The sequence below is a fragment of the Elgaria multicarinata genome, chromosome 8, assembly GCF_023053635.1.
Source record: "Elgaria multicarinata webbii isolate HBS135686 ecotype San Diego chromosome 8, rElgMul1.1.pri, whole genome shotgun sequence".
Taxonomy (NCBI): Eukaryota; Metazoa; Chordata; class Lepidosauria; order Squamata; family Anguidae; genus Elgaria; species Elgaria multicarinata.
Genome location: NC_086178.1, coordinates 56,874,109 through 56,890,387, shown reverse-complemented (window position 1 = coordinate 56,890,387; position 16,279 = coordinate 56,874,109). Strand labels below are relative to the sequence as shown.

Here is a 16,279-nt window from a genome sequence, read left to right as displayed (position 1 = left end):
AAACAAGCTAATGAAGCTTAGATCCTGATCCTGTCAGCCAGTGAAAGATTCCATATTAATTTTCAGAGCATGTGAAGTTTACCTTGCACCAGTTCAAATCTGTCACTTTTTTCTGTGTATTTTAAGCAATTATCCTATTCCCATTTGTCCTTGAGACTTTAAAAACATACAAACACACACAACCAAAGATACATTTGATGTACAATCCTATGTATATCTAGTCAGAGGTAAGTCCTAGTGTGTTCAGTGGGGCTTACTCCCTAGTAAGCATGTTTAGGATTATGGTGTCTTTCTTTCTTTCTTTCTTTCTTTCTTTCTTTCTTTCTTTTTGCTTGCTTTGTCAAGTGAGGTAACAACTGCAAGAATTGTTGTTGTTGTTGTTGTTGTTGTTGTTGTTATTAAAGATAGAACTGGGATTTTTCTATCAAGATAATGTTTTTAACTATGAAACTTGAAGAAATCTGATCAGGTGCAGGATGGAAGAAACAAGAGCAAGTGCATCCGGGAATGTCCTTTCTTACCTATCCCTCTTCCCCCCCCCCCCCAAGGACTAGTATTTGAAAACATGACAAAGCACCTCAGACAAGGGGGGAAAACCACCCTTTTAAACAAACATCTGTTGTGGCTGTTAATGCATGGGAGAATCTCTAAACTGGCCCTGAGGCTTGGCCAGATTCTAGCATTCCCAGCTCTCTTCCCATTGCCTGGGGCTCTTCCCTCCCCCCCTACTCCTCAGTCCCCCCTCCTCTTTCCGGCACTTTGTCACTATTATAATTTGACTGCATTCCTGGGCATGTGACCCACTTTAAACAAAAACACACAGATTTCTATCACCTAGAAATCTCTTCCCCATACAAGTTTACAATCAGGAAAAGAGAGGGTACAGAAACTGCTCATAGCCACTGTGCTTCATCTCTCTGCCCCAAACCATGAGAGAGGGAGGGAGAGAGAGAGAGAGAGAGAGAGAGAGAGAGAGAGAGAGAGAGAGAGAGAGAGAGAGAGAGAGAAGACCTTAGACCAACTATTAATTTCCATCTAGCTTAATGTCTTAAATTTAATTACCATGGAGTCAGTTAAGATACTATATACCCTACTGAAAGGGTTTTTTATTTTTATATTTGGACGTGAATATACCACCCTTCAATGAATCATCAGGTTGACTCACATGGTTAGGTAATAGCAAAACAGTTAAAATATATAAAACTGTATATTTTATGCTGAGCAGCATAAAACCACACAAAGGAGATAAAATCAAATCTGAAGCTAAAACAAATTAAAAAGCCTGGGAAACTAAGGTGTTTGCCTGGCACCAGCATGACATTAAAGCAGGTACCAGGAGAGCCTTTCTGAGGAGAGCATTGCAGAGTAGGGTGCAACTACTGACAAGGCTGCTTCCCTAGTAACCACTTGCTGCACTTCACCTCATGGGGGCATCCAGAGAACAGCCTTTGATGAATGACCTAGGCTCTGAGTAGACACATGTGTAGATGGCAGTTACTTAGGTACCTTGGGCCCAAGCCATGGAGAGCATTAAAAGATACTCTGTATCATGGAGGCCACCTGTAGGCCCAGTGACATCCTTGACATCCCCAAAGTGCATCTTTTTCTCTTCCCTGTCCCCTGCCACACCACCAGGCATACAAACATTCTGTGGGCCAGTTCGGACTTTATAATAAAACATGGTTCATTGTGATGGGAACAAGCTGCAGCTAGCTTTGTGTTCATGTATTATTTATTTATCTTTCTCCTTCTCTGGTATAGCCATGAGATCAGAAGCTCCAATCTTCCATTTCTGATTAACTGCAGTTAAACAGAATCTTAAACTATGGTTAATTTTATGTTTTGTTTCAAGCAAACCATAGTTAAGAGACACAAGCTGTGGTTAATTGAAAACAGAAGTAAAAGCTTCCAATCTCCTCCTCGAGGTCACATCGGAGGAGAGGTGGAAGCACAGAAGCCAGAGGCTCACTTCAGTTTGTTCCTGTACTGATAAACCATAGTTTATCATGTCCGAACCAGCTCTATGAATCTTTTATTAGATCTACTTCTGCTAGTGAATGCACCAGCTTTTCAGACTCCTTCAAGCACTGCCTGCACAGTCACCAGCAGAAGCTGGCCTTAAAGTTATTACCTTACATTGTTTCCCTTGTATTATGGTGCTAAGTTAACACAACAAATAAGCCTAAACCTACTAAAGCACCATGTTAGGATGTTTACAGAGACAGGACTGTACTTGAACCAAATAGGAGTGCAGCCCTACCATACCCTCAGGCACCATGCTGTTGTCCCCATTAGGAAAAGGCAAGGGCTTTTCTTATCTACCATTTATCCACCCTGTCACTCCAAAGAGCTCTCTGCTCTGCTGCATTTCAATAGAACTCAAAAATATTTCTTTTCCTTTATTTTCCAAGAGTCCATGTTTAAGCAACACAGCTCAGATGTCCCAAACTGGTAGAACCTAGGCGGGAAGGTAAGGCAAAGGACATAGCACAGAAACGTAAATTTAATTTTTTCCCTTTCACACTACAGGTTTCTTGTGATATAATCTAAAGCAGCAACCAGTGTGTGAGGAATTAAGATCACCTCATTCACCAGGCATATCCATCTCTTAGTTTATTCACTTGCTTATAATGATGTGTCACCTTGGACATATACAACATGTCTACAATGTAATAGTATAAAATCTGCATGACCTAGTGAGTACCAAACCACAGCTTATAGCTATGTTACACTTATTCTGCAACAGTCTTAAATAGCCCCTTCAACAGTCTAACATAGGCCTAAGAAGATTTGAGAGCCAGGGTGGGAGAGTATTTCTTTTTATTGCCACCTTAATTTGAAGCAGTTAACCACATAATAGCAACATGTTTTGGAAATACCTTCTCAGTCAGTCATTACTTTACTTTATACACCTTTACTTTTAAATCTTGCTTTGTTGCTATTATTTTAAATGAACCCTGTTATAATCAAAATTCTTGCAAGAACCCATGGATAACATTATCATTATTATTATTATTATTATTATTATTATTATTATTATTATTATTTACATTTATACACCGCCCCATAGCCGAAGCTCTCTGGGCGGTATACAAAAGTTAAAAACAGTGAAAATTAAAAACAAATATACAAAATTTAAAACCATAAAAACCATAAAATACAAACAAAAACAGACAAACTATTAACACTAAAGTGCATTTGGGTTATACATAGCCTACAAACTGCATGCTGAATACCTCAGTTACACCTCTTTCTATTAGATGCAAGCCCCATCAAAATAATAATTTTAAAAAATCCAAATAAATATGGTTAGGATCAGGGTGTTTGTTTTAAAGCTATCCCCTACAAAGGATAAGATTTTTATTTCACAAAGCTCATAAGTTAAAGTCAACAGCTAACCCTCATAACCCTACAAACAGGTCCCACAGTTCTGCTGAAAGTTAAATGACATGATCCAGTTATTCCCAACAGTGGTTTTGTATGCCCAGTCTCTGCCCACCCCCAAATGGGATCCCAGTGAGCACAGAAAGGAAGTGCTACTTGCATCTGATCTTAAAATGTGGAATGCTGTCCCTATCCAAATCTGAATCTTCAGAACAGCCTTGGTCAACCCTTTTTGTAGTCCTGTACATAGACCTATCCACACAATGCAGAGGAGTTTCTGCATGGGAACACCTCTGGATCATTGCCAGAAGAAGTGTCCCTGTATGCTACAAGAGATTAAAGTCTGAAATTAAGCCTATCTTTTTACTTTGACGCCAAAACCCGTTCAGATTCCTTAGCCTTCCACATATGCAAATTTGCCTTTTCTTTTTTAAATGGGAAAATTACTCTACATTTCTAAAAACTCAGTGAAGCACCTAATCTCATGACAACAAACATATACCATAATTCCATTAACAATAATAGCAACAGATACATGACCAGGAGTTAGCATACCTGAGTAATACCATTAAAGTTACTATTTAGAATGCATCCATGATCATCTCTTTTGGATGAGACTCAGCTTGAAATCCTATATCTACCTACCTGGGAGTAAATCCAATTGAAATTAATGACACTACTTGCCTAATTTTGCAGAGATCGTGTGATAATACTGAAGATGGGAAAAGCAGAGCCCACTCCCAAGGAGAAGTGTGTTCATAAAGCAAATCACAAGGCAACAGGAATTCATAATTGGAGTTGTAACATCAGAAGTATTCATTTGATTCTCAATCTCCTTGTTGTTTACTGTGGAATAATCCTGCTCTCTCCTGTACCCTGAACTTGGTAGATTCTGTACCTCAAAAATTTATCACTGAACTGTAACACACACTTCACAGATTTATTTTTTAATCTAGCTGCTTCTTCACTTATATATACTTTGCTGAAATTATGGCTTACCTCTCTCATTCTGGCATGTTCACCAGGGAAAAAAGAAGTTTCTTACTGATTGCATTTCCCAGTGGCTGTAATTAGGACAGCTACAAACATTATAAAATGGCAGCATATATCCTAGTATTTCCTACAGCAACATGAGCAATACATATATACACATTTTGGTATTAGGGTATTCCACATGCTTTAATATTACCAGGCAAGATCTTTCTTCAGGTTACCATACATGTTGAGGCCAGGCTGGTGGTGACCAGGATACAGAGCTTTTCTGTGGTGGCACTGCATCTGTGGAATAGCCTCCCTAGCTCCAGACACCTGGTGCCTCTGCATATGGTTTTTTGGCACTAGGTAAAATTATTTTTACTCATCTAGCCATTGCAATAGTGCACTTTGTATTTTAATGTTGCTGTTTCATCTTGCTTAAATTGGATTTTTACTTGGAGTTTTTAACATGCTCCTGTGTTTCAGTTTTGTGTGGGTGTTTTGCTATGTGTTGTTATGTTTACTTTTATGGGGGTAGGATCCCTTGTAAGCAGGATACAAATCTATTAGATAAACAAATAATTAAAATATCTGAACACTTGGGTATACACATCTGAGACCCCTGGGCCAGTCAGGGTACCCAGCAGCATGTATGCACACCAGTTGTCCACACTGGTGTAGGAAACGTGGTGTACCCACACTAATCATGTTTGTTGCATATGTGTGTATCTGTCCTTAAAGAAAGTCTCTCCTGTGCTACCACTTCGGGTGACAAAGTGCCATAGCAAAACCCTAACATTCCTTTCCAAAGTGCTGACTTTTTATCTTTCTTGCCCTCTAGCAAAAAGATTCTGCTTCTGACAACTCCAACTGGCCCTTTTCCTTCCAGAGATAAAAGGCTTGTCTACAAGCCTCAATCCATTTTTTTAATCAATCATTTGTGGCCAAGCAACTAAGGCCTTAGCTAGACCTAAGGTTTATCCCGGGATCGTCCCAGGGTCGTCCTTGTCTGCTCCCAGGATCCCCTGTGTGTCATTTACATGAACAGGGAAGACCCCGGGACAATCCCGGGATAAACCTTAGTTCTAGCTAAGGCCTAAGACACTAGCCCACAATTATATTTTTCCTAGTCTACTTAGACCTAGTTCAAAAATTTCTGGCCTACAAAACTGGAAGAGGGAGAATCTGTTTTTGTAAAGATTCCCTTTCAGATTACTTTGAGTTCTCTGCCCATTTTTAAGACAGAAAAGAGGGGGAGAGAAGAAATTCCTAGACTGCCTTCAGGTATAAATAGCTTACAGCAATGCTTTTCTGCGCAGTGCATGGTTTGCAGCTATGAAAATTGACAGGTATATTTTATTTTGGAATATGCTTCTTTAAAAGGGAGAGGTGGGGCCAGGAGTAAAATGCCAATAAAGTTTACAATGGATAAAACAGAGTCCAAGTTAACTACCACATTGCTGGCCATAAAACCCCAATGGCAAAGACTGCTTTGGCCTTCATGGAAGGAGACTCATCGTTTCTGACAACACCAGGAAGCACTTTAGAGATGTTGCTTTATAACATCTGAAGGGAGCTTTTTCTTACAAAGGGCAGAATACCTCCCCCCACACACACATAAGTAGAGACTGCACTAACATGTGTACACCCAACCACCACCATATATTGTAAGACAAGGCCTCTCTCATGGCTGCAATTTACATTTGGACAAACTATATTAACATCATATGACCATTTCCTGCTCCTGCAGGTGATGGATCTCATTCTCTCTTCTCTCCCTCCTTTTTAAAAGGAAGTTAAACTCTGTTTTTATCATCTCAAAGAAACCACTAAACAAAATCTTTTGCAAACTTCTGAAGACAACAATAAATACAGTTGTGAACCTTGGCCTTGCAAGATCCTATATGCTCCAAGTCAAATAATGCAGATCCCATACTAATAGGAAGTTCAATACTGATGTGGAGATTAACAGATTTTTACCCTGTTTGTTAGAGCACAACATGAGCTACATTATGTTGAAGACATAATTGATTATTCAGTCTACCTTACATACAATACACAGCTGTGCACAGTACAGAAGTTCATCCCATGTCAATTTCCTAGGGATTCGTAGGATAAAAAAGCAGAGAAGAATAGAAAATAGGGGGCCTTTGATATAAAAACAAGAAGCTACCCATGTGTAGTCACAAAGAGGACACATGCCATTCTACGGTTACTACATACAGCAACTTCAGTCAAATGGAAAGTATTAATAGTTGTATACAGGGCTGGAACCCCCCAGACAACTGTTGATGCTTGAGTCAAAGAATTCTAACATTATTTTTATCCTTATAAAGGGGTTGCCTGGCCCACAAATATCTGCCAATGTCTACCTCTCATGGCCTTCTGAAAACAATATAAAAGTTACTTAGGAAGGCCTTTGAGAGTTCCTAAGTTACTGGTCTTATTGAATGTGAATGCTTTTTGATTCGGTGTTTTGTTAGCCTATGCCTTTTTTATTTCATAGGACTCAAGTGGCTTTAAATGAATTATGATACATTTTCTTTTTTTATTTCTCTGAACCCAAATGCTGAATGATGATATTTATAACACATCTGATGTTCAAAACAATTTGTCTTCCCAACTATCTTATGATATTATAAGAAGCTGGAATTCCCATTTTAAAAATGACAACATGGCTCAAAATAAAGCTACTTGAGCAGGAAACTACTAAGTTGTTGGCTAAGATGGCTTCTAAGCTCCTAGTTCAATATATGGTTGGTTGGTTGGTTTGTCTGCTCATTTACTTTGAATACTGTTGCTCCACCAAATTATTATTTTATTAAATGTACACTACACATTACTTCCCAATGCAAAAAGCAGTCTTGAAGCAATGTGCACACACAGAGAAAAATCCATAATTAATATCACAGAAATGGTACTCAAGGCAACTAACAGTAAAATACAAAGTAAAAGATAAAAACAAAAACAAAACTTACCAACAAATAGGTAAAACTTTAATAAACCAATAAAAACAACTGACCGCATTGCAATATTTACATATTGCCTGAATAAAAAATATCCTTGCCTGCTGACAAGAATGTCACCAGAGAAGAAGCTATGGATTCATATTGGCAAGGGGTTCCAGAGTCTAGGAGCAGCAACCAAGAAGGTCCTTTAAGTGGCCTCAAATTGAAGAATACGCTCTTTCAAATAAACTGGTCCCAACTGTTGTAGAGCTTAATAGGTCAGAATCAGCACTTTAAATTGTGATCAGGCTTACTGCCTCTAATACTGGAGGTTGCACTTAGCCATTGTAGCCATTGACAGCTTTTTCCTCCAGGAATTTACCCAACCCCCTTTTAAAGCCATCATAATTCGTGGCCATCGCCACATCTTGTGGTAGTGAATTCCATAATTTAACTATGTGCTGTGTGAAGAAGTACTTCCTTTTATCTGTCCTGAATCTTCCACCAATCAGCTTCATAGGATGAGCCCAGGATCTAGTATTATGGGAAAGGGAGAAAAATGTCTACCTATCCACATTCTCAACACCATGCATAATTTTGTACACCTCTATCAGGTCTCCTCTTAGCCTCTTTTTTTCCTCAAGCAGAACAATCCCAGCTATTGTAACCTTCCCTCAGAGGGGAGATGCTCAAGTCCCTTGATCATTTTTGTTTCCCTCTTCTGCACTTTTTCCAGCTCTACAATATCTTTTTTTAGGTGTGGTGACCAAAACTATACACAGTATTCTAAGTGTGGTCACACCATAGATTTGTATAAAGGCAGTATGATACTGGCATTTTATTGTCAATTCCTTTTGTAATAATGCCTAAAGTTTGCTTCTTTACAGCAGCCACACACTGGGTTGACATTTCATTGAGTTATCCACCACAACTCCAAAATCTCTTTCTTCATCAGTAACTGCCAGCTCAGATTCCATCAGATTATATTTGCTTACACCAAACCGCATCTGCCATTTGGATGCCCACTCCCCAGCTTGGAGAGATCCTTTTGGAGCTCCTCACAATCCCTTTTTGTTTTAACCACCTTAAATAATTTGGTGTTATCGGCAAACTTGGCCACTTCCCCACTCACTCCTAATTCCAGATCATTTATGAACAAATTGAAAAGAATTGGTCCCAATACCGATCCCTGTGGAACCACACTATTTACTTCCATCCATCAGGAGAATTTACCATTTATTCCTATTCTCTGCTTTCTGTTCTTTTATTTTTCTCACTTGGGCAAGACTTCCATTTTTTGAAGAAAGCCCTCTTTTCTACAATAGCTTCCTTGACACTGCTGTTAATCATGCTGGTGACCTCTTGGACTTGGTGCTACCTTTCCTAACCTGTGGAATACATTTTAGTTGAGCTTCTATTATTGTGCTTTTGAGTAAGCTCCACACATTTTGCAAGGATTTAACCCTCTTGATTCCCCCTTTCAATTCTCTTTTCACCAGTTCCCTCATTTTAGAGAAGTTTCCTCTTTTGAAGTCAAATGTGACTGTGTTGGACTTCCTGGGCAGTTTCCCACTTAAGTATATATTGAATCTGATAGCACTGTGGTCACTGTTACTGATTGGTTCAAGGAACCACAAGAAGCTGGGACAAACCGCGACACCTAGCCACACGTACCACGGTCTCGGGATCAGCCCAAGACCACAGAAAAAATGGGCCAAAAGTGGAGGGCAAAATCCCGGAGCAAGGGAGGGATCATCTCTCCCTGATCCCGGGATCCCCTGTGTGTCATGTCGATGCATAAGGACGATCCCGGGGATCGCCCCGAGATAAAGCCCCATCTAGCTAAGGCCACTCACTCAAACCAAGGAAGCCTCATGATGCCATTCAGTTCATATCAGAAGCAAACTGCAGGAAGAGGCCAAGCCTAACCATTTTCCCACTACCATTCACAATGGTATGGCTTGTCCATCATGGTAAAACAGGATTCTCTGGAACCCTGGCTTTTGGTTGTGGCTAATTTGGGCCACTACCAAACTCATAATGCCTGAGATATTTTAAGAGGAGGCCATACAATAGAAAAATGCAATCAAAGAGAGTCTTAAGGTAAATTTCATGAACATTTAAAGTTATAAATGCTGTCTCTAACATTGGTTCATTCCCCGCAGCTGACTGAAAAGTTAGTTTATTGTTCAGCCATTCACTATGGAAGTAAGAGTAGCAGGCCCGCCAACCTGTTGTGCTGTACACCTAACCCCCTCCAGCATCCAGTGTAGAACATTTTCTTAATGAAAAATACAAAACTTCATTTTCTCAGAAGGAAACACAATACAGAACAGCAAGCAGATCCCAGGTGTTGAAAGGAACAACAATCCTACAGCCCTCACTCCTGCCGATTTCAATGCAACTATTGCCTGAGACACTCATGAAAAGGGAATTTTCTTTCCTTTACTACCTCCCACAATCCCAGATCTTAGTGGGTCTCCTTGGTCTTCTGTTCAGGAGCATTTTTAAACAGATTAGTATAATAGGAGATTTTGTAATGAGTGGTTAAGTTTTAAAGCTAGCATAAAATTATTCAGGGACATCCAAATTACATTTGTTCAATAATGAAGACAAAATAATGTTATTTAAACCTAATAATCTATAAACGCCTGGATTTGTTAAGAAAAACACAAAAAAAAATCTGCAATTGATAACAGCCAAAAGAACTAATGCACTTATAATATAGACCCTGCTCGGACAACACATTAAACCATGACGGTTAAGCATTTTGAGCTAAACATTATGGCTTAGTGTGTCGTCTTATGAACCATTCCTAACCATGGTGATGACAACCATTTCCTGCAAAAGGCTTAGTGGCCTAACCATAGCTTAGCATGTCATCTGAACAGGCCCACTGTTAAGAAATCAGAGGTGAGGCACTTCCTCCCCACATAATTGCAGTTAAGGGATACGTCAGCAAACAGTTGCCTCTACGTAGGTTCCCCATTTAACCATGATTTGAAGCTGGTTATGAATCTTGATTAAATGGAGAAACCTACTTCGCACATCTAGCCCATTATTATTTACAGAGACTGGTAGAAACAATCCAAGGTTTCGGTAGAAACAATCCAAGGTCTTTCCCAGATCTACTACCTCAGATCCTGTAACTGGAGATGCTAGGAATTGAACCTGGGATCTTTTGCATGAAAGACATGTGTTATACCACTGAACTATGGCTCCTCCCCATATTTATTCATAAATTACTATTTATTCCATTGCCACTGCAATAAACTGAGTTTATTAAAGGGGCACATGAGTTCCCCTTTAGTTAAGTTGAGATGCAAAAAAAAGGTTTCTGCTATTATAAGCCTCAAGGTTCTACTGCTTCCAAAACTACATCTGTTGAGCTAATAACCTCAAACTTGGCATCCATGATGTACCCAATGGGGGTCTACAACTGTACATAATGCAAAACTGATCTGATAAAAATTGCCACAGGTACAGCAAATTTAAAAGTGCTTAAAATGGCCACATTTGCACTTTTTACTCCAAACTGTGACTTTGCATATCATCTATTTTTTCAAATTTTGATGGAAACTACTGATGTATGCTATTCTGGCTAGTTGAGAAGGTGTGCATTTCACTGATTTGGTAAAATTCTGACCGAACTGTGCTTACTTTCAACTTGCCTTTAATGCACCCACACTTTTCCTTGGTCAGCAAAGTTGCCACATGTTGTCCTGGTCCTGTATTGCCTTATGAAGCATCTAGCTTTACTGCTAGAAAAGGGCTCCCTTTCACTATTTAACCCATCCTGCCAGCTACTGAAGCAAGCAACAAACTGGCAGGGATCAACTCACAGTAAGGCCATAGCTAGACCTAAGGTTTATCCCTGGATCGTCCAGGGGTCAAACCTGTTCATCTAGGTGACACACAGGGGATCCAGTGCTCAGGCAGGGGCGAACCCTGGATGATCCCAGGATAAACCTTAGGTCTAGCTGTGGCTCAAGATTCTTCTAGCAAAAGCGCAAGGCACTCATAATGCAATACAGGTACAGGACAACTTGGGACATATTTGCTGGTCCCAGGCACTCAATCCTCCCCATCTGGATTTGGGCTTGAAAGACCACAGGAAAGTATGGGGACATGGAGGGCAAATTGTCTTATACAGTCAGGTTTTATGATCATTGAATCAGGGTGCAGTGCTATCGAGTTCACCCTCGGTGATGAGAATCCCTGAAATCAGAGGTATCCAATGCAGGGTGGGAGGAGCAATAGAGGTGATCTTCGCCTCCCCTTCTTCTCACACTGCATATTTTGCTAGATGGGTTTTTTAGCCTGTCTAGCGAGGGTGGGTCGAAGGGGGAGGGAAGAACGCTGGAGGACATTCAGGATAAATCATATCCTAGTCTCTCCAGTCTCTTCCCTACCACCAGAATACCCCTGTTCCTCCTTGCATTTCCAACCTCGGAGGACAGCTAGCACTGGCTGAGAGGAAATGGTGGGGAGGGTTAGATCTCTGATCCACCCCCATCCAAGGTCAGAGCACTGTCTTCAACCTCTGAATGGGAAATACAAACAATCCTATGGTTACTGGGATGTTAACCAGTTGGAATATTAACCACGTATGTTGCACTGTATCTTTAGCATCCAGCTATACCATGAAACATTTTTGTGACACATCTAATCAAAAATCAAAGGAAGCAGGGCAGTGGTCAAGTTTTCATCACCACATTGCCAGATGCTGCAAACAACTCATTTCTACCCAATTAGAAATGTGATGATACACACACATACTGGAAGATACATCAACAAAAGAAACTTAATGCTACAGGGTGGTTGCTACAATGTAGTTCTGCCTTCCCCAATCTCTTTGGACTACAGCCTCCATCATTCCCCAGCCAGCAAGACCATTGGCCTTGATGACTGGGGATAATTTTTATTTATTTATTGCATTTCTATACTAGCCATTTGCTGAAACTCTCTGGGCAGTTTACAACAAACTTAAAATCATAAAATACAGTAACATAGCAAAATATAATATAAAAACTTTAAGTTTAAAGCATAAAACCAAAGGAAAAACCAAGATAAAATCAACAACAGTTCAAAGATCTAGAAATGCGCTAACACAATTTTTTAAAACTAAAGGACTAAAAAAGCTGGGAAAAGAAAAGGCACTTCACCTGGCACTGAAAAAAATCACAATGTAGCTACCAGGCAAGCCTTTCTCAAGAGGGCATTCCACAACCAGGGTGCTACCACTGAAAAGGCAGGCACATTCCAGCAGGCACCCCGAGGAGGGCCTCAGGGAATGGTCTTAAGGTCTGGGCAGATATATAAGGAAGAAGACAATCCTTCAGGTAGCCTGCCCCCCTACTGTTTGGGAGTTGTGGTCCAATACATTTGGAAGGCATCACTTTGGGGAAGGCTGCTATTGCTTATTTTCTTTGCAATTGTTTTCTGCTCTTTCAGTTATACATTTAAGAAGTAAACCAGGAGCCCAGTAAATTCTATGCTGACATACACTAAATGCGTTCTTATAACATTTCAACGCGGCATTAACTCCATTCATTAAATAGAGTTAGAGTGGTAGTAAAAGAATTGTTCATATCAGCCATTAAGCATAGGCCTGGGAAGATCCAATATAATTAAGTTGTTGGAAAGCTTGCCCCCAGCCTTAACTCAGATGTTAAGTACACAATCTAGCAACCTGGTATTATTACACTAGATAGCCATCCCTTTGAACAATCACAGCAATAGCTATCATATCTTCAGGCAACTATACACAATACCAAAATCAGCATTTTAATTTTCCAAGTAGGTAAATTGAATTAAAGTACAGAAAGTACAATCCATTTTTCAACTTTCTATATCAGATTGACGACATCAAGGAGTGCCATATTTGAAGCTAAAAAGCATCTAGGGATATTATGTTAGTCACCAGCTATGAAAGGGTCAAAGCAAAATAGCTTGCCTGTGCATCCCAAGGTGTTGCCCTAACTGCGCAGAATTAGAGCTGTACAATTCAACCCAACCTGGTTCAGAAATTCCCAACATGCATGCCATAAGAGAGGCTGAAGTGCATTTGGAAAAATTAAGCCACTATAGTGGAAGCATCCATCACTCTATGGCCTTGAAAATGCCAGGCACTATATAGCATTGATTGCCTCCTCTCTCTGCAAATATCATCCTGAGGAATGAGAGTAAGCACACAACTTGTGCTACATCTGATGGGGAAATCCCTAAGCAAGACCATTGCTCAGAAACTGTCCCATCTCTGACTGACTGAACACGAGGGAAGCACATGTCTACTCAGAGGGAAGTCCCATTGAGTTCAATGGGAGTTACTCTTGGATGTATATAGCAGGGGTAAGGAACCTGTGGCCCTCCAGATGTTGTTGGACTGCAACTCCCACCACCTCTAACCATTGGCCATGCTGGTTGGAGTTTATGGGATATGTAGTCTAGCAACTTCTGGAGAGAGTGTATAGGATTGCAACGTAATAGGTGTATAGCAATCCTATACACCCCTGGTGTATAGGATTGCAACGTAACTGGGCTATCTTGCAAGAATACCCACTCATTTCTTCTGGGAGCTCATGAAAAAACACACATACTCTTTAGTGTAACCTCCAGCTTTAGCTTGGGGGAGGGGGCACGATGTTCCCTAGCAAGAGAGGTCACGACGGGGTCCCTTGCGTGATACCAGGTCCAAGGCTATGTGAACGAACACTGGATGGCACAGATCAATCCACGTGTCAAGCTCTTCCCAGGCACAACGCAACGCGTCTCAGCCCCTGGCTAATATGTCCCAGCAGGACAAAGAAATTGGGCGCAATTCGGCCCTTGAACTAATTGGGTTTCCCGGGCTGCTTCGTGCCGATTACGAGTTCCGACTCAGATCTCCGCCCCTCCGCGAAGTCATCTCGACTCCGGGGGATCCATAGTGGTGCTTCCCCGCCTCCCCCCTTTCTTCCCGCGGCACCGGCGCTTCGGGGACGTCCCTCCTCCCCTTACAGAGCGGCATGGCTTTAGTTACAGGAGTGCCCCCTAGCAACCGGCTAGGCCTCGAAGCCCCGTCTTTTCCCAACCGGCCTCTCCCAGCCTAGGTGCTTACAGGTCGGCGCCGAGCGCGCTGAAGCCTGCGTTGAGGCAGGAACGAGCGAGGCGCCTCCAGAGCACATCCCGGGAAGTGAAGCGACAAAGGCGGCGGCAGGTCTGGCCCAGGCGGCCCAAGGCCCGCGCGTCCAGGTACGAGCAGATGAGCAGCAGCAGTTCTTCAGGCAGCGCCCACAGCGGACAGCGGGTCTCAGCCTGCGGGGGGCTCTCCGGCCTCCCCATGGAGTGGCAGCCTCACCCGCCCGGGCCCGGCAGCGACAAACTCAAAAACGGAGTCGCCGCCGCTGGGCCCGGGTAGGCCGCCGCCGCTAGTCGGGGGCGGCCGTTTCTCCCCGCCCGGTCGGTCAGTCACATGGGTGCGTCCCGCCCTCGGGAGAGCGGTCCTTGTTAATGCATTAATTGGCTCTGTGAGGAGTTCAGGTTGAGGGGAAGAAATGGAAGGGGTTCTCTCTCTTTTTTACGATGGCCCCACATCTCCACAGAGCAAGTTACCATCCACTTCTCTTACTCTGGAACAGGCCAGTTGAAGGCAGCAGCTCACGTAGGCAGACCAAGTGTTAACGAAAAGGGCATCATATGGGTATGTTTCCTCGCTAGATGGCATTAGGCGAATCTTTCCCACGCAAGCTGTTTGCCCGATCTTACATGGTTACACTTTTTTTCTTAATACTTTTTTTTCTTTTTGAGATAATGTACATGCTTTGAACTCTCAAACAGTTCTATATAAATGCTAGGTGTCTTATCTCTACAGCACAATCCTATATGCATCTCCACTTCAATTGAAGTAAGTGTTCAGTGGGGCTTATTTCTAAGTAAGTGTGCGTATAGGATTGCAGCCCAGTTCTATCTAATTCTTTAGGTACCCAAAGAGGAGATGGGTGTATCTAGCTTTATTTAGATTGCCAGACTGATTTTTCAGAATTAAGGCAGCTGTGTACCAGCTGGACTAGGATGTGAAAGCTTGTGTCACAATAAATTAAAACTCTGTTGTAGAATTGATAGTTATTTTCTGAACAGAGTTTTACAGTGCAATCCTACATACATCTGGGAAACAAGTCCCACTTGTTTCCCAGTAGATGTATGTTTCCCAGAGTTCAGGGAGACTTACTCCTGGGTGTACAGTATTGAAGCTGTAAGCATCTTTAATAGCTGTAAGCAGGCAGAACTCAGCTTTACCTGACATAGAAATGTTGGGGTTTTTGCTGCTGCTAGTAAAAGCATGGACTCCTTTTGTATTCTGTCACCCATCTGATACACTGGAATAAAAGACAGCTCTTTAAAATAAGATGTCCCTTAGGTGAAAGAAGCTGCCCATTCCCTTCTTTCAGGATGACAGAGCCTCACTGCATTATTATTATTATTATTTATTTATATAGCACCATCAATGTACATGGTATACACAATGTACACTGCACATCTGAATCAAACAATCCAGTACAACAGATACCCTATGATTCCACAGATTCTATGAAACCACATGGAATGCAAATCACCAGTTTCCTTTTGTAGTTTTTTTAAATGATCCAATTATCCTACAACCACTATTTGGTACTTTAAAATGTAATAAATAAATAAACAAATAGCCAGATATGCAGAGGGCAGGGTATGCATTGTGCAGGTGGAAATGCATTTGCATGTAAAGTAAATTACTACCATAGTTCTAGGATCTTCATAGGTGACCTCAGCTAATGTATTCAGTAGCTCCTTCAAATTCAGAAAGTGTTGCAGAGAGGTGTGAGAAAAGAGATTCTTGAGATTATTGCAAGAAAAGTTGTTGGTGAGAAATTCTTTTACCTTCTCATGGAAATCTTAGAGGATCTGCAATATCTATATGATGTTCATGGAGGAAATAAACACACACACACACACAC

The 16,279-nt window shown here is 41.4% G+C and overlaps 1 protein-coding gene across 2 annotated transcripts in view; it reads right to left on the bottom strand.

Moving 5' to 3' along the window:
- Positions 1–14,754, bottom strand: part of FBXW4 (F-box and WD repeat domain containing 4) — an 81,809-nt gene extending 67,055 nt beyond the window's left edge. Inside the window, exon 1 of one of the 2 annotated variants that reach the window (XM_063132540.1) lies at positions 14,407–14,754. In XM_063132540.1, coding sequence (XP_062988610.1) covers positions 14,407–14,630 — 224 coding nt within the window. In that variant the 5' untranslated portion in view covers positions 14,631–14,754. The remainder of the gene's footprint in view (positions 1–14,406) is intronic. The other variant, XM_063132539.1, reaches the window with a different exon arrangement.
- Between the last annotated feature and the right edge of the window lie 1,525 nt (positions 14,755–16,279).